The sequence below is a fragment of the Poecilia reticulata genome, chromosome 18, assembly GCF_904066995.2.
Source record: "Poecilia reticulata chromosome 18, P_reticulata-male-v2, whole genome shotgun sequence".
Taxonomy (NCBI): domain Eukaryota; kingdom Metazoa; phylum Chordata; class Actinopteri; order Cyprinodontiformes; family Poeciliidae; genus Poecilia; species Poecilia reticulata.
The window spans coordinates 6394543-6405704 of record NC_088847.1 but is presented as its reverse complement, the minus strand read 5'-3'; the positions used below and the strand labels follow the sequence as shown (position 1 = coordinate 6405704).

Sequence of the window (11162 nt, the reverse complement as noted above, 5' to 3'; positions counted from 1 at the left end):
TTCACTCTAAAAAGTGTATTTGGGCTGTAGTTAATGTTATGGTCTTTTTTACTTTAACCTGACTTAATTGTTTGGCTTTAGTTGTGTCAACTTACTTTCATGAGTTCAATTAACTTAAAAGTCACACATTTCATCTAAAACAAACGTTTAACTTTGAGTTGAAGTGAACCAATTAAGTTGAATGCAGTTTTACGTCTGACGTCATTACGTAAGCTTTGCCCGAGACAGATCCACTTTACCGACCGTGTGCGCAGCCGCCATTTCTTCTGACCGTTGACTGTTCATCGGATTGTAATAAAACAGTAAGTATTCTACACACCATGACAAAATATTATTTAAATGGTGTAAAAATATTCATGACTTTTTCTACCTTTAATTTGAAACAGTTAACTGTGTTTAACGTCGAAGTATCATCACTTATTTGCTTTGAACACATTTGCTAGTTGTAATTAGCCGCGCTATTCGGCGGAGCATTTTTGAACTTAACTGCTCTGTTAGTTAGTGAACGTTTATTTTGGGTGTATACTTTTAATTTGACCCTAAAGAACTTAAATAGCTAGAAGCCTTGTATGTAGTGAAAAATATGAAATGTGGACCGAGGACTGCTGGCGTGTTCCGGTCGGAAGCTAGACTGGGTCAAAGTGTGGGAGCAGCTAATGCGCTGCAGTGGTGGCCAGACTTTATACCAGGAACTACTGGACAGGTCGTTTTTAATGGGTAAGCTTAACGTACTGTTACGGAGGTGTTAGTGTTATACGCAAAACTTATTTAATGTGACGCAACTGCGCTCTGCTCGTCACCGTGAGCTGCAGTCAGGGAAGCCTTTGTTCCAAATGTCAGGCTGCTTACTGACGACATGATATAAAACGCATAATATCCTAACTAAGCTAATAATCCATAAGATGTCATTTCTCTTAAAAAGGGAAAAGCAAAAAATAAAATAAGCAATTCATGTTTATAGGAACTTTGAGTTAACTTCTCTTTCCTACTCTCCAGGCCTGGAACCAAGCATCATCAGACCATAGAAGGTAAGCCATATTTGCTTCACTAAGCTTCTAATTTAACAAAAAAAAAGTTATTAGTTAATATGCTGTATTGTATTGATAATATGAAAAACACATACTCTAAACTAATTCAAAAATAGGTTCCGTAAATAACGTCATTTAGGGAGCTTAAAGTAAAAGGAATAATAGGTGGTCAAAGAACGAGATGAAATTAATTTCCTCCAAAGGGTTGATGAGCTCTCCCTCAACATGGGGTCAGAAGCTCAGTCATCTCGGAGAGTACTCAAAATAGACTCTGCATCCATATTTGTTTCATCTTCCTTGCCTTCAGATTTGCCAACATACATGTAACTCAGTTCCTGTCTTATCCTTCTAGTGTTGCACTTCATGTGGAGATGCAAAGACAGCGAGAGCATGTTTTCCAGAAGATCTGAATTGCTCAAGCACTACAAACTAAATCCCAGGCATTATGGACGGGGCTATTCATGTCCATGCACATATTTAAGTTGCGCGTGTAGATTCAAGACCTGGAATGCTTTACTGAACCATTTATCAAGACATCATCCAGTCCACCAAACAGTTACCAATGACTTAACCACATTCAAATGCCCCATTTGCAGTGCAAGTAATGCAGATTGAGGATTTTTACTTAGATTTTGGAATGATTGGTCAGTATTTACTTTTAAGTCATTTTGTAACATACTAAATAAGTTTTGTTTTGTTTTTCAGATTAATGCGGAGTTCCTGAGACTCATGGCTCTTCCCTTGAGCAGACTTTCTTTGCCCAGTTGGACAGGCTCTCAAGTCAGCTGATTAAAGTCATCAAAGCCAAGGGAGGAGCAACACGTGCAAAAATAGCTGGAATCATGAGAACCTATGATAAGGTATGGACATCATCGATAGGAACACTGAGGGACATTTACCATTTTTAATTTAAAACAAAGAAGTTATAGTCTCTAGTTACTTTCAGACTTTTTGTTTTAATTATTAATACTTGATACACTTTGTGCAAAGCTGATATCACTCAAAAGAAAAGCAATTTTAACTGTCTTATGTATTTTTGGTGGATTTAGTCAGTCAGTCTGTATTGCGGTTCATTCATGAATTTCATAAAATACACCTTTCAGTCCAACTTGCCAGAAACATTTTTAGGGGCATGCCATAGCAATGCATAAGGAGAGCAGTACTGACTTGCGAAGCAAGTCAGTACTGCCTCCATGCATTGCATGGCAGGCACCTATTGTTCTACACCCAATAGAATGTCTGTTTATTAGGGGCATGCCATAGCAATGCATAAGGAGAGCAGTACTGACTTGCGAAGCAAGTCAGTACTGCCTCCATGCATTGCATGGCAGGCACCTATTGTTCTACACCCAATAGAATGTCTCTTTATTATTATAAAAATAATTTATTATTCTTCCGTTACCGTTAATGCGGCTCGTACCGCTGCATGCCGACCCACAAAAGTGGTATCAAAACGTGCGGCTCAATCCCGGCAAGTGAGCTATTATTTTTATAGGGGATCGGAGTTACGACGGCGACGTAAAAAGCGAAAAACGAGCGAAATTTCCAACTGCCGAAGCGCAGAGTGTAACTGACACCAACTGCCGCTTTTTTAGAGGGAGAAACAGGGTGGAATTTTGACCCAAAAACAATTTTGAAATCGCTCTCATGGCCGCAAAACTTGTGCTATTGGTATGAAAGTTGGTCAGGAAATAGCACCGCATGTCTGCTCCGGTAAAATGTTTTCAAAATTTTTCTAGGGCTTACGGTTTTCTGTCCAGGTGCTTCAGTGCAAAGTGACAGGACATGACCAACTGACGCTCCCCCTCAGTGTTTAATATAGGTTTTTGAAAAATTACTGAGCTCACCACACACCATTTTTCTCTCATCAGTGCAATTATTGTGAATGACCTACAGATATGAATCACAGGACTATCAGAGACGACAAGTAGCACTCTCATATGCTTCAAACGGTTTTTGGATCGGCATAACGGTTCCCGAACGGGAAGGGGTCGTTCAGACTGCTTTTTTCATTAAAAGTGACTGGGTGTTCTCTAAGTTGCATGAAGTGTCTCTCACACACACACAGCAGTTGGCAGAGGCTTGATCGCTATGGCAACTGCTGGTTTGGACTACAAGGTCTCTGTAGTTCTAAACATGGTGAAACACCTTAATACAGAGGGCAGAGCAGAAGGTCAGAACTACAACATGGCGGATCATTCAGTTATTACAGAGGAGGGCTGAGCTGGAATGTAGAGCTACTTGCTGTTTTGGGCATTATATTGGTGGATTAACCAAACCACTGTTACACATTGATTAGTGTGTCTATTTAAAATGAAGCTTACTGAAAATTTCAAAATAAAAGCCCTGACATTTTTCACATCAGGTTATTGGTCTTTTGGGCTTTATGGGACTGGTTTAAACAAACCAGAGTTGCACATTGAATTAGCGTGGTCATTAAAATGAAGCTTACTGAAAGTTTCAAATTAAAGTCTGCCTATTCCTCTAATATTATTGCACCGCCGTAGGCGGTGCAATAATATTAGCCTTTTTTATGATATTTATTTCTCAGGATAGTGAACTGCCTTGCGCAGCAAGGCAGTTCATTAACATTAGCACAAACATTAGCATTTGAGCCCCCTTGACTATATGCTTCACACGGTTTTCGGATCACTCTAAAAGATCCTGAATAGGATGGAAATGTTTGGACTGCTTTGTTCAGATAAACTAACTGCTTCAAACCGTTAGAATCTGTTTATCCCTTTGTGTCTCACTCACACGATAGTTGAGCTGCTCTTTAGAACTACAATGACTGAAGGTCAGAACTACAACATGGCGGAACTCTCAAATAGCACATAGTGATGAGCTGGCTCTTAGATCTGCTTGCTGTATGGGGCATTATTTAGCTGGATTAACCAAACCACAGTTACACATTGGATTAGTGTGTAATCCACTGTAAATAAAATAGCTATTGTAAAGCTATTGTAAATAAAGCTTACTGAAAGTTTCAAAATAAAAGCCTTGACATTTTTCACATCAGGTCATTACTCTTTTGGCCTTTATGTGACTGGTTTAAACAAACTACTGTAACACAATGAATTGGTGTGGTAGTTAAAATGAAGTTTACTGAAAGTTTCAAAATAAAAGCCTTGGCATTTTTCACATCAGGTATTTCCTCTTTTGTGCTTTATGTGACTGGTTTAAACAAACTACAGTAACACAATGAATCGGTGTGGTAGTTAAAAAGACGCTAACTGAAAGTTTCAAAATAAAAGTCTGCATATTCCTCTCGTGTTAGTGCACCGCCGTAGGCGGTGCAATAATATAAGCTTTTTTTATGTTATTTATTTCTCAGGATAGTGAACTGCCTTGCGCAGCAAGGCAGTTCATTAACATTAGCACAAACATTAGCATTTCACTTCCGTTGACTAGTGTACTAGCACTTTTACCTAAAGTTAGCTATTAGCTAATTTTCTCATTTATTACACATGTATACTGAATGGAGCAGTAAAATTAAAACAACATGGTCCTGTTGCTCCACATGCTTCTGCCAGCATTTAGGCTAACATTAGCATACTGGCTAATTTTAGCTTATGCATTAATTTTAACATAATGAATGGTACAAGTACAGCTTAGTCAACATGCTTCTGCCTCTCCACAGGTTATTGACTACGTTGCAGCTTTCTTTAGCATTAACGCAAATTTTTAACATAACGCTGGCTCAAAGCCGACGGGCACACTTTGGCATGCCCCTTTAAAATTTCTGCAGGAATTTTCTAGTTAGGGGCATGCCATAGCAATGCATAAGGAGAGCAGTACTGACTTGCGAAGCAAGTCAGTACTGCCTCCATGCATTGCATGGCAGGCACCTATTGTTCTACACCCAATAGAATGTCTGTTTATTAGGGGCATGCCATAGCAATGCATAAGGAGAGCAGTACTGACTTGCGAAGCAAGTCAGTACTGCCTCCATGCATTGCATGGCAGGCACCTATTGTTCTACACCCAATAGAATGTCTCTTTATTATTATAAAAATAATTTATTATTCTTCCGTTACCGTTAATGCGGCTCGTACCGCTGCATGCCGACCCACAAAAGTGGTATCAAAACGTGCGGCTCAATCCCGGCAAGTGAGCTATTATTTTTATAGGGGATCGGAGTTACGACGGCGACGTAAAAAGCGAAAAACGAGCGAAATTTCCAACTGCCGAAGCGCAGAGTGTAACTGACACCAACTGCCGCTTTTTTAGAGTGAGAAACAGGGTGGAATTTTGACCCAAAAACAATTTTGAAATCGCTCTCATGGCCGCAAAACTTGTGCTATTGGTATGAAAGTTGGTCAGGAAATAGCACCGCATGTCTGCTCCGGTAAAATGTTTTCAAAATTTTTCTAGGGCTTACGGTTTTCTGTCCAGGTGCTTCAGTGCAAAGTGACAGGACATGACCAACTGACGCTCCCCCTCAGTGTTTAATATAGGTTTTTGAAAAATTACTGAGCTCACCACACACCATATTTCTCTCATCAGTGCAATTATTGTGAATGACCTACAGATATGAATCACAGGACTATCAGAGACGACAAGTAGCACTCTCATATGCTTCAAACGGTTTTTGGATCGGCATAACGGTTCCCGAACGGGAAGGGGTCGTTCAGACTGCTTTTTTCATTAAAAGTGACTGGGTGTTCTCTAAGTTGCATGAAGTGTCTCTCACACACACACAGCAGTTGGCAGAGGCTTGATCGCTATGGCAACTGCTGGTTTGGACTACAAGGTCTCTGTAGTTCTAAACATGGTGAAACACCTTAATACAGAGGGCAGAGCAGAAGGTCAGAACTACAACATGGCGGATCATTCAGTTATTACAGAGGAGGGCTGAGCTGGAATGTAGAGCTACTTGCTGTTTTGGGCATTATATTGGTGGATTAACCAAACCACTGTTACACATTGATTAGTGTGTCTATTTAAAATGAAGCTTACTGAAAATTTCAAAATAAAAGCCCTGACATTTTTCACATCAGGTTATTGGTCTTTTGGGCTTTATGGGACTGGTTTAAACAAACCAGAGTTGCACATTGAATTAGCGTGGTCATTAAAATGAAGCTTACTGAAAGTTTCAAATTAAAGTCTGCCTATTCCTCTAATGTTAGTGCACCGCCGTAGGCGGTGCAATAATATTAGCCTTTTTTATGATATTTATTTCTCAGGATAGTGAACTGCCTTGCGCAGCAAGGCAGTTCATTAACATTAGCACAAACATTAGCATTTGAGCCCCCTTGACTATATGCTTCACACGGTTTTCGGATCACTCTAAAAGATCCTGAATAGGATGGAAATGTTTGGACTGCTTTGTTCAGATAAACTAACTGCTTCAAACCGTTAGAATCTGTTTATCCCTTTGTGTCTCACTCACACGATAGTTGAGCTGCTCTTTAGAACTACAATGACTGAAGGTCAGAACTACAACATGGCGGAACTCTCAAATAGCACATAGTGATGAGCTGGCTCTTAGATCTGCTTGCTGTATGGGGCATTATTTAGCTGGATTAACCAAACCACAGTTACACATTGGATTAGTGTGTAATCCACTGTAAATAAAATAGCTATTGTAAAGCTATTGTAAATAAAGCTTACTGAAAGTTTCAAAATAAAAGCCTTGACATTTTTCACATCAGGTCATTACTCTTTTGGCCTTTATGTGACTGGTTTAAACAAACTACTGTAACACAATGAATTGGTGTGGTAGTTAAAATGAAGTTTACTGAAAGTTTCAAAATAAAAGCCTTGGCATTTTTCACATCAGGTATTTCCTCTTTTGTGCTTTATGTGACTGGTTTAAACAAACTACAGTAACACAATGAATCGGTGTGGTAGTTAAAAAGACGCTAACTGAAAGTTTCAAAATAAAAGTCTGCATATTCCTCTCGTGTTAGTGCACCGCCGTAGGCGGTGCAATAATATAAGCTTTTTTTATGTTATTTATTTCTCAGGATAGTGAACATTATCCTGAGGCATTAACATTAGCACAAACATTAGCATTTCACTTCCGTTGACTAGTGTACTAGCACTTTTACCTAAAGTTAGCTATTAGCTAATTTTCTCATTTATTACACATGTATACTGAATGGAGCAGTAAAATTAAAACAACATGGTCCTGTTGCTCCACATGCTTCTGCCAGCATTTAGGCTAACATTAGCATACTGGCTAATTTTAGCTTATGCATTAATTTTAACATAATGAATGGTACAAGTACAGCTTAGTCAACATGCTTCTGCCTCTCCACAGGTTATTGACTACGTTGCAGCTTTCTTTAGCATTAACGCAAATTTTTAACATAACGCTGGCTCAAAGCCGACGGGCACACTTTGGCATGCCCCTTTAAAATTTCTGCAGGAATTTTCTAGTTAGGGGCATGCCATAGCAATGCATAAGGAGAGCAGTACTGACTTGCGAAGCAAGTCAGTACTGCCTCCATGCATTGCATGGCAGGCACCTATTGCTCTACACCTAATAGAATGTCTCTTTATTCTTATTAGGGGCATGCCATAGCAATGCATAAGGAGAGCAGTACTGACTTGCGAAGCAAGTCAGTACTGCCTCCATGCATTGCATGGCAGGCACCTATTGTTCTACACCCAATAGAACGCCTCTTTATTATTATTATTATATATTTATTCTTCCGTCACCGTTAATGCGGCTCGTACCGCTGCGTACCCACCCACAAAAGTGGTATCAAAACGTGCGGCTCGTACCCGAGAAGGGAGCTATTACTTTTATTGGGGATTGGAGTTAAAATGATTACATAAATTAATAAAAACGAAAAAATTTGAGATTTTGTGTCTCACAGAATCAGTAATCTTTCTCTATGAAACACACACACAGGACTGTTTATGGCTGACTCAAAAACCCTTTTTAAATCCCCCTCACAGGCATAAATATCGCCCTATTGATCTGAAAGTTGGTCATAACATAGATACACATGCCTGCTCATGTACAATGTTTACAAAAATTTGCTAGGGCTTATGCTTTTTGTCAGGGTCCTTCAGACTGACGCCTGGTGTCTCCCAAGTATAGAAACTGTGTCTGAAGAGCATTTTCCCGCTCTTTGGCTCTCACAGCTGCAGGGGATTAATTACCATAGCAACAGAAGAACACAGTGTCTGGAACTGCAGCTACCCAGGACTGCACTGTAGGGTTTACTGGTATTTACAACTTCTTGTGTTTTCAGCATTATACTACTGATTCAAGACTATAACCATTACACATATGAAAATGTTAAAATCTGACATAAATAAGAATAAATAGTTGATTAAAAGTCTGTGGACAGAAAATAACGTCGCTGCTCCTTTAAGGAACCAGCGGCACAGACGCGGCGCCTGGGTGATGCTACAGATCACAAACCTGACAGAGAGCAGAAGAGGATTCGTAGGAAAAGAGCGGTGATGAACGGAAACGCTTAATATAGTTGAGAAAACATAAATTACCTGGTCGAAAACTGACTGGGATTTAATGAGAACTAAGTTACATCGGTTTTGGTGAGTTTTGTTTTTATTTTCTTACATTTTCATCGTGTTGTACTTTTCCTTTTAGCAGAGAGCTAAGGCTAAAAACGTAGCCGTTTGCAAGGAAATACTCCGTCATAAACTGTTATCAGGTTAATATATAAACTGTTATCCGGGTAATATATTGGGTTTATGAAGAATTTATTTGAATAATTTCAGGATTTAAAAAGACTTTTTTCGTGTTTGTGACCTGTTACACAGGTCAGGTTTTTTTGTTGGTTGGAAGCTTGGTCGGAGCAAGGATTGGTCTGCCATGTGTGACGCAAGTAATGACAGACAACATGCTACTGATGCTCCAATAGCATTCATGCTATTGTTAGCATTTTGGCTCATTTTAGCTTATGCAACATACTAAAATGAGCAAAAATGCTCATACTACCGTACGAGTACAGCTTAAGAAAACATGCTTCTGACTCCCCGCAGGTTATTGACCACACTGAAGCTTTCTTAAGCATGATTGCTTAATGCTAATTTTTAACATCATAACGCTGCGTCAAAGCCGACGGGCACACTTTGGCATGCCCCTTTAAAATTTCTGCAGGAATTTTCTAGTTATTTATTATTCTTCCGTCACCGTTAATGCGGCTCGTACCGCTGCGTGCCCACCCACAAAAGTGGTATCAAATCGTGCGGCTCGATGCCGAGATGGGTGCTATTACTTTTATTGGGGATCGGAGTTACGACGGCGACGTAAAAAGCGAAAAACGAGCGAAATTTCCAACTGCCGAACCGCAGAGTGTAACTGACACCAACTGCCGCTTTTTTAGAGTGAGAAACAGGGTGGAATTTTGACCCCAAAATAATTTTGAAATCGCTCTCATGGCCGCAAAACATGTGCTATTGGTATGAAAGTTGGTCAGGAAATAGCACCGCATGTCTGCTCCGGTAAAATGTTTTCAAAATTTCTCTAGGGCTTACGGTTTTCTGTCCAGGTGCTTCAGAGCAAAGTGACGGGACATGACCAACTGACGCTCCCCCTCAGTGTTTAATATAGGTTTTTGAAAACTTACTGAGCTCACCACACACCATTTTTCTCTCATCAGTGCAATTCCTGTGAATGACCTACAGATATGAATCACAGGACTATCAGAGACGACAAGTAGCCCTCTCATACGCTTCAAACGGTTTTTGGATCGGCATAACGGTTCCCGAACGGGAAGGGGTCGTTCAGACTGCTTTTTTCATTAAAAGTGACTGGGTGTTCTCAAAGTTGCATGAAGTGTCTCTCACACACATGCAGCAGTTGGCAGAAGCTTGATCGCTATGGCAACTGCTGGTTTGGACTACAAGGTCTCTGTAGTTCTAAACATGGTGGAACACCTTAATACAGAGGGCAGAGCAGAAGGTCAGAACTACAACATGGCGGATCATTCAGTTATTACAGAGGAGGGCTGAGCTGGAATGTAGAGCTACTTGCTGTTTTGGGCATTATATTGGTGGATTAACCAAACCACTGTTACACATTGGATTAGTGTGTCTATTTAAAATGAAGCGTACTGAAAATTTCAAAATAAAAGCCCTGACATTTTCACATCAGGTTATTGGTCTTTTGGGCTTTATGGGACTGCTTTAAACAAACCAGAGTTGCACATTGAATTAGCGTGGTCATTAAAATAAGGCTTACGGATACTTTCAAAATAAAAGCCTGCATATTCCTCTCACGCCAGTGCACCGCCGAAGGCGGTGCAATAATATTAGCCTTTTTATGTTATTTACTTCTCAGGATAGTGAACTGCCTTGCGCAGCAAGGCAGTTTATTAACATTAGCACAAACATTAGCATTTGAGCCCCCTTGACTATATGCTTCACACGGTTTTCGGATCACTCTAAAAGATCCTGAATAGGAAGGAGATGTTTGGACTGCTTTGTTCAGATAAACTAACTGCTTCAAACAGTTAGAATCTGTTTCTCTCTTTGTGTCTCACTCACACGATAGTTGAGCTGCTCTTTAGAATTACAATGACTGAAGGTCAGAACTACAACATGGTGGAACTCTCAAATAGCACATAGGGATGAGCTGGCATTTAGACCTACTTGCTGTTTTGGGCATTATATAGCTGGACTGTTACACGTTGGAATAATGTGGCCATTAATCCAATGTGTAGCAAAAGTGAAGCTTACTGAAAATTTCAAAATAAAAGCCTTGACATTTTTCACATCAGGTATTTCCTCATTTGTGCTTTATGTGACTGGTTTAAACAAACTACTGTTACACATTGAATTGGTGTGGTAGTTAAAAAGAAGCTAACTGAAAGTTTCAAAATAAAAGTCTGCATATTCCTCACGTGTTAGTGCACCGCCGTAGGCGGTGCAATAATATTAGCTTTTTTATGTTATTTACTTCTCAGGATAGTGAACTGCCTTGCGCAGCAAGGCAGTTCATTAGCATTTGTACAAAAGTTAGCATTTCACTGTCTTTGACTAGTGCACTAGCACTTTTACCTAAAGTTAGCTATTAGCTAATTTTCTCATTAATTAGACATGTTTAGTATACTGAATGGAGTAGTAAAATTAAAACAACATGGTCCTTTTGCTCCACATGCTACTGCCAGCATTTAAGCTAACATTAGCATATTGGCTAATTTTAGCTTA

General features: G+C 39.7%; 1 protein-coding gene across 2 annotated transcripts in view; it reads left to right on the top strand.

Annotated features, from left to right (window-relative positions):
• LOC145548831 (uncharacterized) overlaps positions 1-11162 on the top strand; it is a 90145-nt gene continuing 78983 nt past the window's right edge. The window contains exons 1-4 of one of the 2 annotated variants that reach the window (XM_081599853.1): positions 1-302; positions 997-1028; positions 1381-1672; positions 1778-1888. In XM_081599853.1, coding sequence (XP_081455979.1) covers positions 1871-1888 — 18 coding nt within the window. In that variant the 5' untranslated portion in view covers positions 1-302; positions 997-1028; positions 1381-1672; positions 1778-1870. Of the gene's footprint in view, positions 303-996; positions 1029-1380; positions 1673-1733; positions 1889-11162 lie in introns of both variants that reach the window. The other variant, XM_081599852.1, reaches the window with a different exon arrangement.